This window comes from Patagioenas fasciata, chromosome 1 (genome assembly GCF_037038585.1).
Source record: "Patagioenas fasciata isolate bPatFas1 chromosome 1, bPatFas1.hap1, whole genome shotgun sequence".
NCBI lineage: Eukaryota > Metazoa > Chordata > Aves > Columbiformes > Columbidae > Patagioenas > Patagioenas fasciata.
Window position 1 is genome coordinate 66,875,932 of NC_092520.1, and position 25,574 is coordinate 66,901,505.

General features: G+C 39.0%; 2 protein-coding genes across 8 annotated transcripts in view; one reads left to right on the plus strand and one right to left on the minus strand.

Moving 5' to 3' along the window:
• The window catches only part of FHL2 (four and a half LIM domains 2), a 64,264-nt gene extending 54,171 nt beyond the window's left edge, over nt 1-10,093 (plus strand). For 5 of the 7 annotated variants that reach the window (XM_065829539.2, XM_065829536.2, XM_065829537.2 and 2 more), the window contains exons 3-6: nt 2,821-2,995; nt 6,032-6,201; nt 7,994-8,180; nt 9,227-10,093. In XM_065829539.2, the coding sequence (XP_065685611.1) occupies nt 2,821-2,995; nt 6,032-6,201; nt 7,994-8,180; nt 9,227-9,378 (684 nt within the window). In that variant the 3' untranslated portion in view covers nt 9,379-10,093. Of the gene's footprint in view, nt 1-2,820; nt 2,996-6,031; nt 6,202-7,993; nt 8,181-9,204 lie in introns of all 7 variants that reach the window. The other 2 variants (XM_065829534.2, XM_071807949.1) reach the window with 2 other exon arrangements.
• A 1,581-nt stretch (nt 10,094-11,674) lies between these two features.
• On the minus strand, nt 11,675-25,574 carry C1H2orf49 (chromosome 1 C2orf49 homolog). The gene is made up of 4 exons (XM_065829542.2): nt 25,417-25,574; nt 22,991-23,157; nt 17,189-17,561; nt 11,675-13,261 (listed from the first exon to the last, which is right to left on the minus strand). The coding sequence occupies exons 1-4, from the start codon at nt 25,543-25,545 to the stop codon at nt 13,205-13,207; spliced, it is 726 nt and encodes a 241-aa protein (XP_065685614.2). The 5' UTR covers nt 25,546-25,574; the 3' UTR covers nt 11,675-13,204.

Here is a 25,574-nt window from a genome sequence, read left to right on the forward strand (position 1 = left end):
AACAAGAGCACGTGGCTGTTAGTTTTCATAGACGGATGCACAGATCAATTGCAGAAAGAGTCATTCTCCGAATTTCTTTAAGGCAACATCAGAAGCTGCATTTAAAACTATAGTTAAAATATGTAGCACTGGGGACTGATTTCCCTCAGGCTGCATAAAGTGGCTGGGAAGTCATGCTTATCAATATTTTAACAATACACTCCAGTTCTGAGTCCACAACGGTAATTTTCTCTATTAGTTCTTCCTGAAAATCTACGCAATAAATGGGAATTAGTTGTATATCACTTGTACTTTCTGATGGAACAGATTTATTCAGATTACAACTAGCTAGTGTAACCTAGAGCTCACAGAGTAAACGTAATGTTCTTTCAGTTTAACTGAGGACCAGCCTAACAGTCAGACAAGCCTGAAGTCAGCTTTGCACATACAACTTCTCCAGCTTAGAATCTCTTCCAGATCAATACAGCCACAGCTTATGTACAAGCCAAGGGGTAAAGTTAGATACACAACACACCAAAGCAGACTAAAGCTGATCTCTGATGACTTTATTACGCTGATCGAAGAACAACCACGATGCAGAAACTGTTTGATCAGTACGTTGGACTTCCTTGCTTCAGATGTGACCTATTCAGAGAGAGAAGAAAATATCCATTTCATCAGTCTAATATTCTGCTGCAGGGATGTCAAAGCCAGACATCTTAGACTCCCTCTACATTTCATGACAATGTCTATTATAATCACCCAAGGCAGCTAAAGGTCGTTCAAGTCAGTCTGTATCTTGGGTACTTTGGGTTGTGCCATGATGGAATATCTGCTACTTTCACCTAACCAGCTAGTGTATATACAAGCTTGCCATCATAACTGACTCAAGAATTAAACCTTTCACCATTGACACTTAATCCTTGTCTTAAATACTCCTCTTCTAAAAGGCATGCACCTTCTCCAGGATATAATTTTATTGATAACACAAGGCAGAACACATGCAAGCATCAACATATGAATTTTGGAGATTAAAAAAATAGCTTGCAGAGAATTGCGAAAGAAGGAGAAAGGCAGCAAGCAGAAAAGACACCAGAACTGTTATCATTCTATTTTCTAGCAGGAAAAGTTCACATTTTGGGCAACTCTGTTGGCTGTATGTTGTATTTTGTTGCTGAAAATTCTTTCCCCTCTGAGATCAGATTTACATTATTGAACATCATTTAAATAAAAGGGAAAAAAATTAAATAATTTCCAAAGAAGGTGGGGTTTGTTGTTTGGTTTTTTGTTGTTGTTGGGTTTTTTTCATCTTACTCTTAGAAAGATGAAAATGTTGAAGTCAGAAGTCTGGGTTGTTTCAAAAAGAGTTAGCTGAAATGAACAGACAAACTGAATACACAACTGTCTGAAAGCTGTGAAGTAGGAAGCTTAGATGTTCTATCTCAGAGCACAGACTCCCAGGTGAAGGATACGTTGGGTACCAACTGTTACTCGTGGAGACTGAAGAAACGTAGGTGAGTAGCATAGATGTCCAAACAAAATTCTTTGTTGCACAGTCAAATTCTGACTGAAGTTACTATAGTTTAAGAAGTTACCACTTACCAGCTGAGCTAGGCAAAATTATTTCAGTGTTTCCTGTTAGCTATTTATGACAATAAGGCTCCTGCATACATAAAGCATATTTATTTTAGGCTAACCTAAATACACAGAATCTTTTGCTTGCTCTGGGCTAAGACTGTACATGTGGAGTTACCTATGATTGTACTGACACAGAGCATCCTAGGCCAGGTTGTTTAAACACTTTGTGATACTTCAATTTACACAATTAAAAAAATCTGATATTCTACAACCCATTCTTCTCCTTCAGATAACCAGCTTAATTCAGTGCTTGTAATTATCACATAGTGGATCCTGAGCTAGAACCTGATACATTATTTCTGTTGAATTTTTATGCTCCCCATTCATGACAATACTAGCCCATCATCCTCCCACCTCAAACCAAAGCCTATATATTTTGGGGTAGACACCCTTTCTTGTAATGACCTAAGCTTTGTTTTGTTGGAAGTCCAAAGACACCATTCAAGTGTTACATAATTAGGCCACCTTAATTAAAATATTAAAAGGCACAAGCCATCCCTTTAGGTCACAATTTTTAGGACTTTTTTTTTTTATAGCAATGCAGAGAGTATTTTAAATAGTCTGATGTCCATGCTAATCCATTGGCCAGAGTGTTCTGGATCACCAGCTGCAGGTTCAATGTGGTCTCATCTTTCTGTCTGATCCACTTTTGAAACATCAGTAAACAAAAACACCAGAGTCAGTAAAATTCAGTCACAGTGGAAAAACAAACAAAAAAAGGAACAGAAGTCAGATCAATTCTGCCCTTGGTGTAAATCCATTGAACTGAATAAATACCAGAAAGTAATTGGAAAAAGGATTTTTGTCCAGGAATGAAGAGTTTCGAATTGACCTAGAAATCAGCAATAGCCAAGACAAATAAGGAAAGTCTATTATATCTATAAGGTTAACAAATTTTAATCTAACTCGGAAATGTGACTTTATTCTCAAAGGAAATACCTAAAGGACATTAGCAGTTCCTCTGCCACATACAAAAAATTAAGGTTACTTTGAACAGAAAAAGGGTCAATAGTAGTCATGAGCTCTTCTTGGTAATCACAGCAAAATAAGTTCACCTCCATTGGAACGTTTTGTTTTCTTGAGCTGTGCAAATGAGCCTCAGCTCCTGGCCATGGTTCAGATTTGGATGTGCTTTACATTCTCTGAGCTTCCAGTTGTGCAAATTATTTATTCCGTTTACTCTGTGGTTTTGGATTCCTACAGGATCTGTCTTACAAGGACCGTCACTGGCACGAAACCTGCTTCCACTGCTTCCAGTGCAAGAATTCATTGGTGGACAAACCTTTTGCTGCAAAAGAAGAACATCTACTTTGTACTGATTGCTACTCCAACGAATACTCTTCCAAATGCAATGAGTGCAAGAAGACTATTATGCCAGGTAAGGATGCTCACTTTTTGGACTAAGAAAAGATAAGGCTAAATATCAAGTCCAAAATCAACAACATTTGTGACAAAGTTTTTCCTTTACTATCTCTGATAAATTCTAGTGAACTTTGGAAAATGCAGCTGATGGTGCGTTCTAAGTATCTTCCATGACCCGAACACATAATTTTCATAACGGATAATCATAAAAGTGTTGTTCACATGAAGTGGATTACTCTTGAAAATTAGTAATTATTTCATTTAGCAATTTTATTAATGGGATTTATAATGGGATTTATAATATGCTATAGCAGTATTCATTAAAAGGCTTTTGATGGCTGGACAACCAAAACTGGTTTTTCTGTCCAATCCCAACTTTGTACTCTGTCTTGATTGGCTTCCACTGCTTGAAGATCAGAGGCAGCTTGCAAATTTAACAGCTTACTTAATTAATGATTTTGCTTTTTATGTATTTACTCTAAATTTAGCTCCTCCAATAAAAATGAAAAATTGGTCAAAGTGCCTGTAAGGTCTTTCTTGAGTGTGAAGATATGAAGAAACAGGAAAGAGCTATTTTCTTTTTCAACATGAAACACGAGCTTATAGTAATAGATTGCTAAAACTTCATCTGCTCTTGTCAACAGTATAGCATTCTGTGATGATTTGAGGGCTTAAAGTGGAAGGAATATTGGTCCAGACATAAAATATTAAAAGGCAATTTGAAGAATCTACATACGTGCTCCATAATGATTACAAGTTACTTTTTTCAGTAAAATTTTTCTTTGGCTGGTTCTGACATTAGTCATCTTAGACAAAAGCTGAAAACCTCAACGTTGTGCACCTAAGGTGCAAAAATGAAATGGGACCTATAAATAGAAACAACAGTAATATTTAAAAGCATATAGCCCTATTCATTCATGATAGTTTATGCACCTCCTTCTATCAGTGCATGTGCGCCTGTTTTTACCGATACAGCATTAACAACTAACATGTTTGGTAATAGCCAGTGCTAGTTTTAAAGCTGAAACTACATATACCTATGTATTTTTAAAATTGTTCATCAAATTCATCCTCATGATCAGTGAGCTTATCTACCCAGTGGATCTCTTTTTGCCTATTATGCCAGCTACGGATTGATACGTCCTAATGGAGGCTGGATTCAGCAACCCAGAGAATTCTTTTTTCTATTATAATCCGAAACAGAAGAAATCAATTTTTATGAAACTTTACAACCACCAAATGGTCTTTAGTTGCTTACTCAAGATAGCCATGATGTCACCACATTCGGAGAGCAGTACAGCCAGCATGTATTTTCTACTTACCCAGCACACCATATTAGTAGAGGAGCTACATCAGAGCACTATGATCACCAACTGAAGCATAATTCATTTTGAAAGAACCAGCAAGTGGCTGGATACCCTTTATAGAAACTGTTAATGCTACACTTGCCCTTTGCTTTGCTCCACTAAATGCACAATTTAGATTTAATAAAGCATTACCATGACAAGCCCATTAAATACCATAGTAATTACAAGATTGATCTTGTAGTCCTTCTGCAAACTAAACTCCCATTGACTTCAGCCCAGCAGTGAACAAACAGGGCTCTCCCTGCCTTGTGTTTCAATGACAACATAATCCCAAAGACAGAACAGCTAAAAATTTGAAAATAAAATTCTAGAGTGTTCAAAAAAAAGAAAACAAACCTCCACATCTCCTTTTTCCAGAACATCATTCCTTCAAGGACTGATTTTTTTGCTCCTTGGTATGATGTACAAAGTTAGCAGAACAGAGAGGGCGTTATTCTTAAGATTTGTCCGTTAAAAAAATAGATCAGAAATATTCAAGCATATAAGAATCAGACAGAAGGATAATTAACAGTCCATTTACTACACTGCTCTTGAAAAAAAAAAATCGGAAATATGACTCTGGGTAAAATTTAATGAGGTTAAAAGAAAAAAAAGTACTATATGCAAATAGTAAACAAAGATGAATTAATACTTGAGAAAAATGGTAAAAACTTCCCTGCACTAATGGGAGTGGGGAGATTTGGCACCAAATGAGTTAGTGCGATTCTCCATCCTTAGCCAACACAGGATAAGCTTGTCTGTCTTCCAAGCACTTGACACCATGGTTGTTGCTAAAGGCTTCAAGAGTAATGCAGAACTGTAGGAGCATCATTTGTTTGCTTTCTCTTCTGGTCAGTATCAAATATTCTGACTCAGACTGGTGCGCCAGAGCATGTGAAGAAATTTGTCCATGCAAGAAGGCATCATACAGTGTGTTGAACCTGTTAAGTGCAGTATCTGTACCCTAAACCTTCATTCTAGAGAAGCATGTTTAGCTCCTAACTGCCACACTGCTTTTCTGCTTTTCAGTAACTAAAGAGTTTTGCAACTACAGTTCAAATATAACAGAAGATGGAGAAAAAGCTTCTCTCTCACTCAAAGTTTCAAGAGACAGAAAGACATTTAGGATAGATGATACAGAGCTGGAAAACATTGCAAATTTATAGTGGACTTCAAAGAGGATAGGAATAGGGACACAGAGCTAATATGAAATAGCCCTTTTTCTCAGGCAGTGATTTACTTCATTGGAAAGGGAGGCAAGGAGCTTGCCAGGAATTAAGCAGGTATCTTGCAGTTGTCTGAAGAAGAAACAAAAGGGACCTGGAATGAATGAAGTCAAACTGTAATGAGAAATGGCCTTACCTTCACTCAGCAATAACAGCAGCTTTCATTGGTGTCTCACCAATTCCCCAGAATCTTCCTGTGCATTGGAATTCACCATTAACTCTAATAACACCACAAAAAGGCATCCTAAGCCTTCATTATTGGCAGTAAACGTTTCTCTTTTTTATAGGAGGAGAATGACTCACTTCCAAAAACTTAAAATGGTACTCAATATCATGCAGAGCTGGTGGGAACATGAAATAACCCCCGGCTCACAGCTGCGCTGCTTATTGACTGACAGCCAGCTGTCAGGCAAACAAGAGCTACAAATCGTGTCAGCCTCAGCCAGAAGAAGTTCAGTCGATGCTCTGGTCTCATTACAGGTACTCGGAAGATGGAGTACAAGGGCAACAGCTGGCATGAGACCTGCTTTATCTGCTACCGCTGCCAACAGCCTATTGGGACAAAGAGCTTCATCCCTAAGGACAATCAAAACTTCTGCGTACCCTGCTACGAAAAGCAGTTTGCCATGCAGTGCGTCCAGTGCAAGAAGGTAGTGCTCTTATTTTACTTACCTAAAACCTAAGGAATTGAAGCCCACTCCATTTTATGCCAAGTAGGTAGAATATCTTATTTTTCTATATGTGTTAGAAAATTCAGCATCAGCTGATTTTAAGAATGATATGATTTCAGCTCCCATCCTGCACCAGAACAGTACTTACTACAGTGAGAATCCCCTTCCTCAAGGTTAAAGATCTCTTAGTATTGAAAGCATATAGAGAACACATTTTTGAAAACAAAAAAGAGGCCAAACAACTCTCCATTGAAATAACATCATTCCAGTACAACACATCATATATCATATACCAAACATTCCAACTGGAAGATGAGCTAATGCTGATCATATTTAAATATTGTAATAACATTCAAGAGAGAGAAGCTTTACACAGAGCAAACACCATTCCTAAAATAAACACTGGTAAACTCAATATGCTCAGAGTATGACTTTCTAGGCTAAGGACCTTTTATTTGTGAATTTCCTCAATTCTTTACACAGATAAAAAAAATAAAATTCTTAAAAAACAAACTAAACAAAACACAAAAAAACCTGTCTCCTTTGTTATGGAACTAGCACATCTGTTTCCTATGGATATATGCATAGGCAAAACAAAACTACAGCTACATCCACACTGAATTCCCTTTCCCACTGCCACTCTTTCCTCTTTGTGTCCCTTGACCCCCTGCGTACCTCCAGCCAACATCTGTGCCCAAAATACGCTGATTTCTCCCATGGGTGCTACCTGCTCATTTGCCCTTCCAGTCAGGCAAAGCTGCAGTCTGGTCAGACATCCCAGTTGGCCAGAAATGCCTCCATCTTTGCTGTTGCACAGGCAAAACCAAACAGGTAAAAGCTGAATTTTTCTTTCAGCCTTTGACCTAAAGTATATCTAATTACCTTTACTACCTCCTATCCATCCATCCATCAATTTTCTGAAGCTTCTAGGAGTTTTATATCTTAAAAAAATCTGTCTAGCATCCAATTTTAACCACATTTGAGAACAGGCTCAAAAATACTTGGGAAAGAGGCAAAGACACAAATGAATACACATATTAGTAGGTAGCATGACCACATACAAGTCTCCTCTAGGTGTTCCTGCTCCAGCAGGGGGATTGGACTAGATGATGTTTCGAGGTCCCTTCCGATCCCTTACATTCTGTGATACCCAGGGAATCTCTGTTTAGGGAAGAAAAGAAGAAAAATTAAACTATCTGATTTTACAGCCTTCTTAGGAATACTCAAAGGGTCAAAAAAGTTTAGTTTGTCTAACATCTGGGGAGCTGTTTTTGTAGGCAACAACTTGTTATAAGAGAAAAAGACCGAAGTCCAGAGAAGCAGAAAGCAAAGACTTCAGTTAAAATTTGAAATAACAGTCTTTGCCAAGGAAAGTAACAGGGAAATTGAAACACATAAGATAGTTCCTTCACCATGAAGAATGGGACAGGTGAAGGAACAGAGATGGACAAATCCTAGCACACACATATGAAAAGCGACATACAAAGACTAGGTTTAAAAACAGTGGACAATTAAGAATACAACCATACCATACATGGAGAATAAAGTACTTTTAGTATGGGGCTTCTTTGTATAAATTAGGAAATTATAATAAATCACTTATCTGATTTTCTCAAGGTCAACTCCAGTGAAAATAATGATTTTGCTGCTGTTAAGCCACCATTCCTTCCTCCCACCCACAAGAACCTCACCACCCTTCCTCTCTACCAAATCAAGATACAAAGCTGCGACCCTCAAGGAAACACCTTCTTTCTGTCTTTCCATAAAACAGGCGATCACTACAGGAGGTGTTACTTACCGGGAGCAACCGTGGCATAAGGAGTGCTTCGTCTGTACTGGATGCAAGAAGCAGTTGTCTGGACAACGCTTTACCTCCAGGGATGAGTTCGCATATTGCCTGAGCTGCTTCTGCAACCTCTACGCTAAAAAGTGTGCTGGATGCACAAACCCAATCAGTGGTAGGTCTTTCTGGGCCTTTATTTATTTTTTTTTTCCAATCAACTTCTTCTAACATTAAAAATGGTTCAATAATTCATTCCAAATAACTTGAAAGACTCGAGACACTATATAATTCAAGATGTGAGACATTAAATACTTACAATGCCTTTCAAGTGCCTAACAAAACAAAGTGGAACAAATCTTCAGTCCTGCTTTTCATCTGATTTTCATGAAACAGGTAGACATGCAGTAACAGCACTAAGCTTGTAGTGGGATATGCATGCTCTGTGTATCATTCCACTTGCACGGGACCACTGATCTCTGTTACAACAGACTCTCCGCCAGGAGAAAGTGTCAAATTTGCTGACTTTTCAGCACAGTAAGTGAGAAACCACAAGGCTTTTAAATACTGCTTTCCAGTAGAGAAGTACTTAAAGTAGTAACTGCTAAGAGCTCTACTATGAAACACCTAGCATAAAAATATAGCCTCTTCTATGAAGTAATCAGCATTTAACAACATGATACATACAGTCCAAGACAGCAAATCTGGGTTATATCTGGACCATTTTCTCTCTTGTTATTGCTCTGCCCTTGTGGATATACCTCACTAACATATGCTTGATTGCTCAACTTCTAGAAAAATCAGCACATAACACCACAGACACTGTTTTCTGCTCACGTGACAGAGACATTTCTCTTCTGAATATTGCAGCCCTTTCTATTACGTTTTTTGTTTTGTTTCTCAAAATGTTGCTACTGAAAGCAAAACAAAACAAATACCCATCTCATCATGTAAGAGATATGCCCAGTCAAATCTTTTCACCAACTTCCAGCTAGTCATTCCAATGCATCATATTAAAATTGCTTGTCATTCATAGGTTAAGGAAGAGATAATCACTTCTAAGAGACATAAGAGTCTAAGAGTTCTAAGAGACATAAGAGGCATTTTTTCACTAGTATATGTTTGAACTCCATAGCAATCCATGAGTGGAATCTGAAATAGCATCACTTGATGGCTGATATGCTATTCTTTTCTTGTAACAGAATGCTTCTGGTTTTCAAACAGGACTCGGAGGAACCAAGTACATCTCCTTTGAAGAACGGCAGTGGCACAATGATTGCTTTAACTGTAAGAAGTGCTCTCTCTCATTAGTGGGTCGTGGCTTCCTCACGGAAAGGGATGACATCCTTTGCCCTGAATGTGGAAAGGATATTTAAAGCTCAAAATTAAAGGTAGGGAGAGGAGAAGAAAGCTGTGCTTGCAGTATGTAGTCTGAAATCCATGGCTGTTTGGAACTAGCTTTGCCACTCTGTGTTTCGCTGTACTATTAACATTATTTAACCTTCTTCTTCAAACTCTCCAAACCTGAGGGAAAAACAATTTCAAAATCTCTAGAAACAGTGTTGGCATTTAAGACTTCTACGAGCTAACCAAAACTAATGCAAAACCTGAGACATAAAACCATTTGGGTGTTATTGCCATAACATACTCTCTTTTTTTTTCCTTCCACTAAATATTCCAGTTACAAGCAAGTGATATAGTTCAAGGATTACAATGGCCATGTACAAGACATTCACAGATGGATATTCATGGTGAAACCCTCAGCCCACTGAAATAAATGGCAAACCCCATTTGATTTCAATAAGGCTGTGGTCTCGCCTCAGTGTTCTTGAGCTACATGCCTCTTGTGTGCTGTCAAGTGTGTAGAAAGACTGCGAACGTAGAGGGTGTTTCGATGTACAAGGATTTGTGCCATGCCATACAGAGATAACGATAAAACAGCTGAAGTGGAAGCACTTCGTAACAGGCACATATTTTATTGCATGACTAGCTGATCATTGTGTGAAGTACAAGTTCTGATCGACAGTGTCAGTATTAGTCGACGTTACACTGCACATTGTATTTTTCAAAATAAAACCATTTAAAACAAAATCGTGATTGTGGTTTCATTGTATTTACATAGTAGATATTTACAAATAAAATGCTTTCACAATCTGAAGAAACACAACAGAAGAGCCATACAAACACAATCCTTTTTGCACCCGGTCATTATGAAACTGTGGAGTTTAGACAATCCTCAGATTGTCCCTACTGAAATAACGTAGTCTTCTACTAACTGAAATCAGTGGGAAAATAATCAGCAAAACCAAACAACAATGTGAAAATACTGAATTGAGTGCAGCTGATAAAAATGTGTTCATAGGTTCTAAACTCAAATCCAAAATATTGTTCTTCACAGCAAGCACAGAGATCAAGACAACTAAAAAGACATTTATCTTTGCAAAAGTCTGAAGCTCAAGTTTTATACTAGGGCATGCTTTAATTTTGTTCTGTATTGCAATATGTAATACCTTCTGCTCTAGCACCATTTCTGCTATGTTTGCTGCAAAGGCAACTGTCAACAACAACACACTGGCAGGACAATGAAACCAAGATGAAACAATCCAAAGGAAGATAACTTCCTTCCCAAAGCAAACTTCAAGAAATATGGCCATGTTATACAGTGCATGATCCTGGTACACCCTCCATATGGATTGTATCCAGCAAAAAGAGGAAAGTAGTATGTCACACTTCCAACAGTAATCTTCGGACGTGGAAAGACAAATTAGGAACACACTTAATTCTGTGTGTAACTGGGTAGGGAAAGTTTGCTCCTAGTTGCTGCCACCACTCTTGAATTTGTCTCCTTTTGTGCCAAGTGTGAAGTGCTCACAGCTCACTCCTCTCTCAGTAATTCAACAAGCTGAATAGATGCATCAGATCAGATTTGGTTTACTGTACACCATTTGAAGAACTTGGTCAGCTGACATTTTTAAGTGCACACCACGCTAACCTGATCTCACTGAATGACTAAATTCTATCCTTTGGTGACTTCATTCTGTGTTGAAGACTGTAGTAAAGAATAGCCATAAAAATCCCTCTCATATGCACACCTTCCATAAGAGGGTAAGCACCTCACTCTCTCCTCCAGGGTCTGGCAATCCCCCAGGACACTGCAGCTCTGCTCTAGTACTTTGCTGAGAGAAGAAGGGTAAGAGTAAGGTAGTAACGGCAGCACAGCTTGTGCCTTGTCCCCCCAAGTGCTACAATACAAACAAGACAGTCTCAGCTTTGGGGAAAGGTAGGCGAAATGTGACAAGGCTGGAAAGCACACCAGCCTGAAAACAAGCCTGTTACCATGCAATAGCACCATGCTATTATTTCACTACAGTTCTGCAGAACACTCCTTAACACATACTAACACACACGTGCTCCTAGCAACTGGAACTACAACAAAATACAGCCTAGACTCCAAACCACTGCCAAGAAGCCACCCACAAAACAGAACTCCTACCAGACTGTTATGCTACTGCAAGGACCAGCACTTTACGTGGTACTAACTGCTGCTAAAACTCCAAAGTAGCTACTGAGGTTTTTTTACCCTGTAAACTTTTTCTTAAGTTCTAATCACTTCAAGTCTGCTAAAATATAACTGTATAAAATGAACAAGTTTAATCACATCACAAAAACAAGTCAATGCTACTTTGTTTGCTTTTAATTGAATTTATTTAAATAGGATAAGGCTACTTAAAAGACAACTCTTTACATACAAAATGTACATTACGTTAAAGTTTGCTGTACTCAAGTACAAAAAACTGCACAAGTGTTTAGTAAAAGGGAAACTGCACACAATATTTCAAAACACACATTCTTACCATTTTACAGCATTTGAGAAGTGCCTTTTATTTCCTAACTGTGAATGGAGAACTTCTGTCAGTAATAAATGAAGCTACAGCTTTTGTTTTCAATATTAACTAATGTTAAAAATTTAAACAAGCTTTCAGATCACTACTGACAGCTTCTTTCAGTGGGTTAACTAAGTGGATTCAGAAGTTGATTCTTTTTTTGTTTTACTAACTTTGGAAGCATTATTATTATGTACTATCCATATCCAAAATGGATCTAAATCGGCTTCACTCTGAGCCACTGAGATTTAATAAAGTTTCCAACAACTTAACTGGATTTCTGCCTTATAAGGCATCACCAATAATCCAGATGAAACACCAAGTTTCACAGAAAACCAACATCTATCTTAAACTATCAAAGGAAGGGAAAACAGGTGGGCTTTCGCCTTTTTTTTTTAAAAAAAAAGAGTGCAATCACATATGCTAATGCTCCCAAGGTACTACTTTGTCTTCCTATCCCTGTCCCTCTTCAACTGTAAGTTGAGAAACCACTGGCCTGCATTCCACAGGTTTTCCTGATATTTTATAAGCATGATTGTAACCAGGAAAACAAAAAATTTCACTGCATCAGCACATTTTTACACTTATGCATGTATAAAATATGCCTGTGTATTTAGGAGAACATGGCACTAATCCATTCACTACTTCCTGTCAAAGATTCACATCAGTCTAATAACATACTTCCATCTGTGCATTTCTTCTTTCGCACTTCAATAAGAGAAACTTCAATTTGAAGTAATGCTGTTAAACTAGTTCATCTCTTATTACCAACCTAACTGACACTGTGAATTCCACACTCCTGCTCTGAGTAACAAAAAGGAAAAAATTTTATATCAGACTATCTAATCAGTAGAATGGTCAGTTTTCTCATCTAAAGGAATTATCTTTTTAAAGCCAAGAAGGCTCTTGGGATCACTCTGAATCTCAATAGCTATTTTAACTATTTAACCAGAAGTGGAACAAAACTGAATCTTACTGAAACAAAAAAATTATATATGTATATGTATGAATTGCAGTGACATGCAGGAGATGAACTATAATAATCTTGAAAACTGAAAGTGGGGAGTTTAGTATATCACAATATTACTACCTTTAAAAGAAGTAATGAACTACTTGGTGTTCAAGAGTAGACACTCTTGAGGTGACTGGTGGTAATGACTCCAGCTTTACAACAGGGAACTTTTAAACTTGTTAAAACTTCACAGCAATCTGAATCCCTGTAAGGTTTAAAAAGAATTGTACTTAAAACTGTTTAAATATGACTTATCTGTTTGAAAATATGGAAGTAACATTTACGTTTTAAGCACCATTAGCTACTTCATGGCCATGTAACATGCTGGATCTTCTTCTTTGCTTCCGTAGGCTTTAGGTCATTCTGCAATACACAAAATATATAAGTATTCTTAGATATACTGTACAAGTAGAAGTTTGTAATTAACCTGCCAGAGTCAAATATAGTATTGCCTACTGTTGTAGTCAGCTGTATGCTATTACAACAGCTTTCTATTGCCATCTTGTGGATAAAGTTAAATATAACAGAACTTCCCTAGAGAACATAAAAAATAAAGCAAATGAATTTAAATATCTACAAATCACACGTAAGCGTTTTGTTTTTTCTTAATTCTGAAATTAGTTATGCAAAGCCAACTTTCAATTATGCAACTTAGAAACAGGTACATACAGAAGTTTCAAAGTGTACTTCTAAAGTTATTTCAACAAGTATTTTAAGGAGGCAATCTGAAAAAGCATTGTATAAGAAAAAAACCCAAACAAACATCTAGGATACTAATTTACTTCTGTAAAACAGTAAAAATATTAGAAAAACAGAAGGAAAAGTTGTTTTTTCTTTTAGTGACCTGTACAAAAAAGTGAAATTGTTAAAAACCTCAGATGAACTAATCTTTCAAGCCCCGCCCCAAGAAACTGCGGCGGGGTGGGTGGGTGGAAATCAAGCAAGCCTGAAGTAAAACAAAGGCAGACTGAAGTGGTGAAATAATTACCTTTCATTATCTAAAACAAGGAAAAAAAAAATCTGAGAAATTAGAGCTTCAATAGTTCACACAAGCAGAGTAAAGACAGGTATAAAAACTTCCAAGAACATTCTGCAACACACTGGTTTGGGGAGCACAATCCAGAGAAGAGTTTCAGTGTTATCTGCATCAATACTGTAGACTGCAACCACTGAAAGGTTTAAGGGAATTAGACCCAAAGATCAGAAGGATAGTTCTGTGCTATTCAGCATGAGAACTTCAGTTTTTCTTGAAAGTCAGAGAACAGCCACTTGTTTGAAAAGGCAATTGTCATTACTGTCCTTATACTAGTATCAGGCTTTACACTCTACAGCCATCTGCCAAGTATATTGATTCCTCCTGGCTGCGTTACTTATTATTCAACACATTTTTTAATTTCAGACAGTAACACCCATACATCACACTTTCTTAACTTCAAACATGTCTGACCAACTTTAACTGAACTTACTGGTAATAATGAACAAAAACTGTGGCTAAGGTAGAAAGTCAAATGCTAGAGGTCACAGCTTCTGAGTGTCAGTGATACAGTGTCACTTAAAAGTGTTCATCACTGTGTCTACAAAACATTTAAATTCAATATAAAGAAGCTGTGAGATGTATACTTCACAAGTTTCAAAAGCTCTGTAGGTTCAGATCTGACTAATACATTGAAGAGCTCTAAATTACTGGAGTTCATAATACTGGCAGTAGGAAATACATCTCTGCAGCATAAATCTGATTCAGGGCCTCAGCCATGATTCTTGCAAAAGCTGCTAAATCTGTCTTTCAGAACAGCCACGTGTTTAGGTGCTCATATTTAACAGAAGTCTGATGGAACAGCAAGGATATCACCTGCACTCTTTCATGAAATGTTGTTGTTTTTTTTTTTAAAAAGAGATTAATAGAAAGCATTTCATGAGGCACTCTTGAGAAAACAAAAGTTAGGAAAACTTTAATCAACGTAAATGTACACTGCATATCTAAAGCTCCCCCTGCAGTTCAACTGAGAACAGATACTTCTATTTCTTCATTTGAAGCCCAGACTAATTTCAGATCACAGAATCACAGAATGTTAGGGATTGGAAGGGACCTCAAAAGATCACCTAGTCCAATCTCGCAACTGGAGCAGGAACACCTAGATGAGGTTACACAATAACATGTCCAGGTGGGTTTTGAATGTCTCCAGAGAAGGAGACTCCACAACCTCCCTGGGCAGCCTGTTCCAGCGCTCTGTCACCCTCACTGAGAAGAAGTTTCTTCTCATATTTAAGTGGAACCTGCTGTGTTCCAGTTTGTCCCTTGTCTTATAATTGGTTGTCACCAAGAAGAGCCGGGCTCCATCCTTGTGACACTCACCCTTTACATATTTACAAACATTAATGAGGTCACCCCTCAGTCTCCTCTTCTCCAAACTAAAGAGACCCAGCTCCCTCAGCTCTTCCTCCTAAGGGAGATGCTCCACTCCCTTAATTATCTTTGTGGCTCTGTGCTGGACTCTCTCCAGCAGTTCCCTGTCCTTCTTGAACTGAGGGGCCCAGAACTGGACATAATATTCCAGATGTGGTCTCACCAGGGCAGAGTAGAGAGGAACGAGAACCTCTCTCGACCTACTAACCACCGTCCTCCTAATATACCCCAGGATGCCATTTGCCTTCCTGGCCACAAGGGCACAGCGCTGGTCCACAGTCAACATGCTGTCCACCAGGACCCCAGGTCCCTTTCCGCTACGCTGCTCTCTAACAGGTCATTCCCCAACTTATACTGGAACCTGGGGTTGTTCCTACCCAGATGCAAGACTCTACACTTGCCCTTGTTATACTTCATCAAATTTTTCCCCGCCCTGCTCTCCAGCCTGTGCAGGTCTCGCTGGATGGCAGCACAGCCGTTGATGAATATATTGAATAGTACTGGTCCCAGTACCGACCCCTGAGGGACTCCACCAGATACAGGCCTCCAACTAGACTCTGCCCCATTGACCATGACTCTCTGGCTTCTTTCCTTCAGCCAGTTCCCAGTCCACCTCACTACCTGATCGTGCAGTCCACACTTCCTCAGTTTAGCTGCAAGGATGCTGTGGAATTATATTCCAATGGATATTCCAGTGGAAACATGACAATTCCTTAATTTGTATCATGAGGTAATACAACACAAATAAGACTTATCCCTACCTCGCAGCACATTTTAAAAAGGAGATGGCCCATTGCTCTTTGCTTACTGACGAGCTCTTAAAGGTTAATCGCACCTTCATCAAAAATAATCACTGTTCTACCTTTTTCTCCAACTGCCACCTACATTCAGCACTATTACCTACATTTTCAAATATATGCCCTGTTGAAATCATATATCCTGTCTTAGTTCTTCTTTCATCACTTCACTCATCAGCCTCATTCTGCCCCTACCTGTAGTCTAGTTCCCTACAGAAAATTAGCTTTCAGTTGAATCTAACTTGCAGAAAGAAGGTGACTATTTACCTTGATGGTTAACAGCTCAGTGACTAGTCTTCTACTTCAGAGGAGCGCCCTTTTGTTCAAGATCTGGGCTATGAGTGACATGCTGAGGTACCTAATTAATGTCACCATGGCTCAAAACGAGCACTTGACCTTTGGTCTCTCACTTCAACTAGCATGGTTTGTGATGGTTTCTCATTCAGACCCACAATCTAGGCAGCTCTCCAGATTTTCACATCCAGTTCCTTCCTCTAGCTTGCCAACTCCTGCATGAGATTTAAAACAGATGGCATTCCTCCTATAAGGATATATTCTACAGCTCTCAGCATCTCTTCAGTTCCTGTAACATCTCTCCCTTCATTTTGACAAATGAAAGCTTGTCCTACTCAACCATTCAAGTGTGATAGTAACAAATGCTATCATTCAACTGTTTTCTTCCCTACTACTGAAAACAGACCACTTGTCCTCTCTTTAAGGCTGTTTGTGTTGTTCTATAATGCCTGTTCTCTCTCTTTCAGACCTACCAGTAGGACTATTTTGTATGTGTTTTATTTGACTACTATCAGCACCACCTTAAGTATTACCTACCTACTCGTTTCAAAATTACCTGCATGTTTTCTACAAAGCTGCCTCTCTCATACACAAATTTCCCATGGACAAGTACAAAGTACTTCATTTCTTCCCTTCTGATCTTTCCCAAACCAGCTACTCTTTTTGCTTGTTTCTAAATTAAGACTCTACTACTATTTCCGAAATAATCCTGAAAACCCTTATGGGGTCTACCTGTGGCTCCTGCAACTTTTGATTAAAATATAACCTGCAAAACAAGATGCTGAATGTACATACCGGCAAATCAGATTCTTCTTTTGGAACAGCTCTCTTTAACTTCACAACAGTAGTTCCCGCTACTGGAGACAAAGGGTACACCTTCAGACTAGACAACATACTGCTGTTAGTCTTTGAAATATTGTTCTGCTTAGCCTCGTTATTCTTCCTTCCCAGCTTAGTGTCCTCTGATAAAGTGGAGGCTGAAATATATGTTGAGGCATTTGAAGGAACTGACAATCTTCTAACAGTGTTGGTGGTGCTTCCAGCTGGAGGAGGTTTTAGGCGATCAGCAGCTCCATTCTCGGTCTTCTTCACCTTTATGCTTGTACTTGTTGAATTGCCATCAAACACAATTAATGGCCGTTTCCTTAAGCCTTCTACCATTGTAACACTGAAAATACAAATCATAAGATTCTCAGAAACATAAGCTAAATGATCCAAAACCAGTATATCCAAGACACACTGTTTCTCAGCAAAGAGGGTTGTGGGAGGAACTTTCTAGGCAGACAATTACAGTCATATGATCAAGGACTGTATGCTTATACCATTGCAGCTATTCCAGAGTAACTAAGAAGACAATAGCTGTTAAGTATTTCAAAAAGAAAATATTTTAGAAAGTGTGTGCCATCTTACCTACAAGAACAGCATCTAACATGCTGATGCTTTCAATCATGTTAAGATAGTCAAAAAGACTGTTAGACAAGGAATAAAACCATTAAGCAAAAAAAGCACACTTGTTTTTGAAATAAGCTGTCCTTGAACAGGAATCCCAAGTTGATTTAATGACTATTTTTTTTAATAGTTTGTGCCTTTAAGCCTATGTGCAGTCAGAGCTGGCCAATTTATTAAGATCTGAATCATGAAAAAGGAATATAATCAAGCTACAGTACTATCAGAAAACATCCTGACTCCCAAAAAACAAAGCACAAAGTTATCATAGCTCACTGTACATTAGAGTTTTAGAAAAGCACTGCTCAAGAATGACAAAGTGCTTGAAAAGCACATATTTAACCAAAAAAAACCCAAACAAACAAAAAAACCCCACCACAAACAAAAAGACCCCACCATTAATTTATATAATATTCTTGCTTAGAAACCAGTTTTCAGTACAGACTATTTAACCATCTCACATTAAACAGAGAAATAAAAGTTGAACTACAGTGTTTCCAACAATTAAATACGGTAATTAATTTGCAATTAACAAATTGGCCAATATTCACGTTGCTATCTCAACACTCTTCAATGTAAGACATGAGCAGAGACTTGATTCATTTGACTTGGAAAAACATTAGGTTACTGGTCGTTGATAAACCTCATGTATTAAGAAATTACACATTGCTTACACAATTTCTCTCAAGACGGGTTTCCTCCATAAAACTGAAAGGAGTCACAATTTAAGAGCTCATACAGCAAGAGAAATTCAGCTGTTACTCAGATTTGCTTTGACATTATTATCTGCTCGCAACAACATATGTCACATAATCCTCCTCTTTTTCTATTCGTTGGGTTCCCAGAACAGACAGAGACAAAGAAAGACCTTTAATTCATTTGGGACTTGTTTGTCAAGAGATCGGATGCAACTCTTTGGCTTATATCTACAGCAGATGCAGTTTGTACAACTTCTACAAAATAAGACTACCTTCCAGGACCAGGAATGTTCAGCCACGCACACTGTTTCAACTAAATACTATTGAAACAACAGTAGTTTTTAAAACATCCATTAAATTAAGGAGTATAATTACACTTGAAAAGCCTAAAAAACTGACACACTTCAAAATTAAAACATGATACTTCTTGATCACTTTGGCTTTATCCAATAATCTATTCAACACTCCCAACAAGGAACACAGTCCCCTTTTTGAAAAGATAGTTTACAAACTATGAGAAAGAAAAGATTGTATACCTATTTTCAGTTACCTTCTTTAATATAATTAGTCAGCTTTTCTTATGGAGTTGGCTGTTTCGTTATTGTTGGTTGGTTTTTGTTGTTGTTATTTTGGTTTGTTGTTTTGGTTGGTTGGTTTTGTTTTTAAAATTCAGCTTTGTGAAGACTAGCAAGTCAGGAACTAACTGCAATCCTAGGAGGATTGTTATCTATTATAAACTGAATTTCAGAATTACAGCACTTGTACAAATGACTACAGGCTACAATACAGATAATATTCCCAGAGAAATCTTTGGGAAAATTCCAAAAGACATTTGGATGCTGTACCATCAAGAATTAATCTAATTTTTAGATACATGGCTCACAGAACACAGAACCTTGGGTGTAACATTCACTTGCTTTATATGAAGTACAGGCAGCTTAAAAGCTTTAAAGTAGGACCCATGTTAGCCAGCAGTCTTCTGAGGGAGGACACTGACATGATCCCATTCTGGGATCATGACCCCTCCTGCAGGGCACTCTGCGAAACCTAAATTTCAATGCATATCTCCCTCGTTCTAGAGGAACATTCTAGCCACACTTTGGGCTAGGCTGGACAGAAGGCACGCTCTAATCGTGCTGTTTACTTTGTAGAGCATGATAAAGAATGTGAGATTTACTAGAGGAAGCAAAAACTTCTCTACACCAGCAATCCAGGTTTCCACTGTTTCATGTGACTACTCAGTCAGGATGACCTTTGAGTAACTCCCAATTATGAGGCAAATTTAATTAAAAATTCTCCTATTCTTGTCTAGCTTAGCTGGTACTTAAGGTAGCACCCTAAAACCATAAAGAAATGCAGATTTTAGCTCCTACCCCTTGATTATCCTTAATATTTGCCTGTTACTAAAACAGGCAGGTGATCACCTATTCTGTGAATGTCTGAAACTGGTCAGAAGTACCATCTTTTCCCCTGACCTCAACATTCATAGTTCTCAGCAGATGCTGAAGCAGTCTCTTGGGTGACTGTGGAGAAACAATGAACTCTACCAAGGCCACAGCTCTGAGCACACACAGCCACAGTGCTCCTGGAGACTGAGTTTGCAGGTGAGAGTCTTCAGACAGCATGGCACTTCAGAAACTACATATATGTTCTAAGATTCATATCATCCTTTTTCTTCCAGTGGGCATGATGATCTTATAGATCTACAAAATTAACTGTCCCTGAAGACAAATATTTTCTGAAATGTTTAAGGTTGGATAGACTGCATTTGTTTTTATTTGGTACGATTGTCTGCAAGCTCAAATATTCAGCAATGAGAGTGTATAAACCATAATCTGTGATCTCAGATATTTGATTGTATATTGAGGTATAAGCTCAGCTGATACCCAGCAAGTTCTTTAGGGTACGCGATAAATCACCAATGGTAAAACTAAATACGATATTCAACACTGACTTTTAAATTTCAATGTGTTTTTACCTCCTATCTGTAACTACTAGAGGGATGCAAACACACACTAAGCTGTGTTGATCAAGTCTCCAAGCCTCATATTAATTTCAGTGCACACTGTAAAGCCATGCTTTCCACAGAGGAACTCATCAGAAACCTCTTGTTGTCCATACAAGAAATCAGTTTAACTGCGTTATAAACCAAACTAACAGCACACTTAGATCCCATCTCTGACTTGCACATAACTCATTGGCTCACAATACCTAGGAATTTTGTTTTCTTTTTAAAAACAATAAGGTCAAGTTCTCCCTCCTCATCTGTCCAAAGGCATTGTGCCAGTTCTGCTTAAGTGGTGCACACAACTATGAGGAAAAGTGTAATATTTTACAACCCAAAAAGATGATTGACCTTCCTTGATTCTTCCCATCGATATGCTAAAACTAGAAGTTTTCTCTGTGCAACTTTTACTTACTAAAAGTACCGCAAGTGTTTTTCTCTCATTTCTCTGGGGTTAGTAATACTAGCAGTAAAAGATTAACTTTTCTAGACAGCATTTTGCCAGCATATTCGTTAAGTATGAAAGATATAATACAAGTAAAAGCAGTAACTGCTGGAAAACCTTTAAACTGTCAGCAACAGAGCAAAAGACTAAGCCTAGCAAGCTAGATGCTAAGTGTTAAGAGCAACCAGTAAAGAAAAGCAAATTGGCAGATTAAACTTACTTCCTCATACTTACTATTTTGACAGCAAATACTACATAGTTTTAACCATTACTGAATTTTAGTATGCCAAAATAAGAGCCCCTAGACTTATTCTACATATACACTTTGGATGAAGCCATTCTGTTACCTAAAAATTAACACTGCTACCTCCTCTCAGAAACATTCACCCTGCTATCTTTATTTCCTTGATAGAAAGAAATGTTTGCACATATTTCAGCACACCAACAGTTTCTTGTTATTCAAACACTAACCTCATGCTTTCATCCTCAAGTTGCAAGTTGTAAATAAACTGAGGTACTATAACCTTTTACGTACAGGGAAAAAAAAGTAAATGACATAAGACAATTCAGTGTCCTGGTCACCGCTAAAAATTTTAAAAATTTACAACCAAAAAAGAAAGAATAAAATACAGAATTTGTTTAGCTCTTCCAAGTCAGAAATCTCAGTAAAGTTAAAACAGACTCATGAAATCAACAAGTTATAGTCCTGCAAAATTATAATAAGAATTTCCATCCACCTTTCCTTAGGATTTACTGCTGAAGCTAAATAAGAATGCAACCCATGCACATCATACATCAAAGTCGTGGGCAGTGGAAGGTCAGGAAGAGAAGAAACTCAGTAAAATAAACTTTTGAGGAAGATTTGACTATCTGATCAAATAGAAACAGAAAGATGTTAAAAACGAGGCAGAATGTTTCATTCAGAAAGCAGCTGTTATTTTTGAATCGGACATGCAAAACTGCTGCCGCGTACACCCCTGACTCGAGAGTAGACGAATCCTGTCCAGGGAGCAGGCACAATTAAACATGTTGTTGGTACTTTTATTAAACACTGTAAATATTATTATTAAACAACTATATGGTGAAACAAGAAATAATTAATTTTTCTTCATTATAAAGTACCTTGAAATGCACCAATAATCTGGTTTCAATACAGGCTGGGGGATGAAGGGATCAAGAGCAGCCCTGCAGAGAAGGACTTTGGGGTACTAGTGGATGAAAAACTGGACGTGAGTTGGCAATGTGCGCTTGCAGCCCAGAGGGCCAGTTTTATCTTGGGCTGCATCAAAAGCAGTGTGGCCAGCAGGTCGAGGGAGGTGATTCTGCCCCTCTGAGTTCTGCATCCAGCTCTGGAGCTCTCAGTACAGGAAGGACACGGACCTGTTGGAGAGGGGCCAGAGGAGGCCAGAAAAATGATCAGGGGGCTGGAACCCCTCTGCTGTGGGGACAGGCTGAGAGAGCTGGGGTTGTTCAGCCTGGAGAAGGCTCCAGGGAGACCTTATTGTGGCCTTTAACTACTGAAAGGGAGCTTCTAAGAAAAGATGGGGACAGAGTTTTTAGCTGAGACTGTAGTGATAGGACAAGAGGTAACAGTTTTAAACTTAAAGGGGGGTGATTTGGACTAGATATAAGGAAGAACTTTTTTACAGTGGGGGTGGAGAAACACCTGGAACAGGTTGTCCAGAGAGGTGGTAGATGTCCCTGCTCAGTGCAGGGAGGTTGGACCAGATGACCTTTGAAGGCCCCTTCCAACCCAAACTATTATGTGATTCTATTAAAAGGAGCACTATAAGCTAGATACCATTAACATTTGGGTGACAAAAAAATATTATTTTCCCCTTTTTCCTATTCTTGCTTCTAATGCAGGAGACCTGACACAGCATTCTCTGTAAACTGTTACCATGTCCAAAAGCTGTAGAAGTTTCATTAATCAGGCAAACAAAAATTAAACTAAATGCATTGTCCTAAATTCTCCAAGTCTAGTGCAATAAAAGCTAAATTACCTTTCATTATTACTTTTCAACTCATTTTGCTGTCTTTTCTTTTCCATCATTTTCCCCCATCTACTTTTTGGTAAGTCACGCTGAGGCAGGGGAATGGCATGTTGAATATAGAGATCAGTGAGTCCATCTTTGTCCATCTTCACGTCATTTTCTACTACTATATTTTTCTGTGGGGAACAGAGAAAAAAGTTGTTATTATTATTACAAATTCAATGCACAAACATCTTAGTGGCATAGTTCCTTTTTTCAAAAGCTACTTCAGTGTATTGGCATAAATGACAGGGTTTCAGAAGTGAGGGGGCTGCAGGGGTGACCGGTACGGAGAGGCCATGAGCTGCCCTCTGTCAATGAGGGCCTGGTCTCCTGCCTTCCTACTGTCAACTTCCCTTGTTTTCTGTGTGGATTAGACTCAGCCTCTCTCTTCAGTAGGGCAATGGGAAATGCAGGATGTTTGGGTGGCTGCAGTGGTTTCTTTTTCCATCACCTGTAAGCGCCACCTCTTCACATATCTCCTCAAGTGCCTCTTCCTGTGTGTCCTTTCCTGTCACCTGCCCCTAATGGCTGCTGCTCTTAGCTAACTATGCTTGAGCACAGGTGCCATGAGCTCCTCTGCTTTAAACTTTGGTGTGTGAAGGGCTGTTTACATTAGTGTCAGAAACAGTTGGATCCAACTGCAACCAGTACTGGGCAGTTCATCACCTCTGCCTGCACAGATCAAGCCTACAGGCCCCAATCCAAAGCCCTGAAATTATTCCCAATTAAAATAGTAGCAAAAAAAAGGAAAAAGTTAGACAAACTGTTGATGACTGATGTTTTCATGCACTCTTAAACACATCTCCCTGAATCCAACAATACCAGAGCTCTTCTTCACACTTCTTAAAAAACAAGCAACTAGAATATAGTGCAGTTCAAACTTACAGATGTAGAGCCGTGTTTCCTTCCCCAGTTCTCAAAGAATAAATTGTGAAGGAAGAATAACTGTCAGTTGCAATAGAACACCAGTTTTCTTTCTACTCACGTATAGGGTTTTGAAAACAAAATTTCATGGTACCTCCTGCCAAATTTATTGAAAAAGGAAACCCCCCCCCAACTTACTACAAACTAAAGATCACTGAAAGCAGGTCAAGTCTCTGCCACTACTGGTTTTGGCAACACTTCACAGCTTCTGATACGGGCCTAAAACCTGTACATTTTTGTTCACGCAAAATACATGGACCAGAGCAGTGGAAAATTCAGTGAGCTTATAAAAAAACCTAACGCTTTGATTACTGTTGTTTCATGTACCTAAAGTTTTCAGGGAAGGCAGTAACAAGAACTCCAAATAACAAACTGAAGCTTCATACAGTCCCAAATTCTTCACAACTCACCTTCAAACTCTTTTAATCATGCATACATAAGCATCAGTTTGATTGACTACATATGATGAAATTTCCTTAATTCACTGACTATGAACACGGCAACTTTAATGGAGTAAAAATCATCTCTCCAGTTATAATTTTACTGTATGCAAACACCATCTCACAGACATGCTGATTTGGGTAAGTTATTCTTTAGCAGCTACAGTACTCAAAAACAGCCCCTTTGCAAATATGGAGACATCTCTCATACTACAGGCCTCCTTAAGCAAGTACTCAGTCTACAGAGTATCAACTCGGGTTTTGTTTTTTCCTAAAAGCTTCCTAAGTACCTGTTAAGGGCAATACAATCACTGGGAAGTGCAAGAGGGCTGGGAAAAAACAGTGTGTGTAGGCAACTAGAGGTAAGAGTCTCCCTGTGGTTTAATCAGATTCACAGAATGTTACGGATTGGATGGGACCTCAAAAAATCATCTAGTCCAATCCTCCTGCTGGAGCACAAACACCTAGATGAGGCTACACAGGAATGTATCCAGGTGGGTTTTGAATGTCTCCAAAGAAGACTCCACAACCTCCTTGGATAGGCTGTTCCAGTGCCCTGGCACCCTGACTGAAAAGAAGCTTCTTCTCATATTTAAGTGGAACTGCCTGTGTTCCAGTTTTCACCCACTACCCCATGTCTTATAATTGGTTGCCACCAAGAGCCTGGCTCCGTCCTCGTAACACTCACCCTTTACATATTTATAAACACTAATGAGGTCATCCCTCAGTCTCCTCTTCTCCAAACTAAAGAGACCCAGCTCCCTCAGCCTTTCCTCGTAAAGGAGATGCTCCACTCCCTTAATCATCTTCGTGGTTCTGCACTGGACTCTTTCAAGCAGTTCCCTGTCCTTCTTGAACTGAGGGGCCAAAAAAACAGCGGAGAAACAAACAGGGCAGGTCTAAGGCACAGAGGACCCACACCGAAGCAGCAGGGCCGCAGGTCCAGGACACCTTCCTTTCCCGCACCTCCTCCCCCAGCCCCTCGTCAGGGCCCACCGCCCCAGGGCCGAGCTGGCCCCCAGGCCACACCTGCTCCAGGGTGAGCAGCAGGAACTCCTCTGAGAGCAGCTCCGGGTGCAGCAGCAGCTCCGAATCGGGGTGTCCAGACCCGCGCTCCTCCGCGCTGCCGCAAACCCGAGCCCTTCCCCGCGCCGCCATCTTCGACCCCCAGAGGCCGCTTTCCGGCC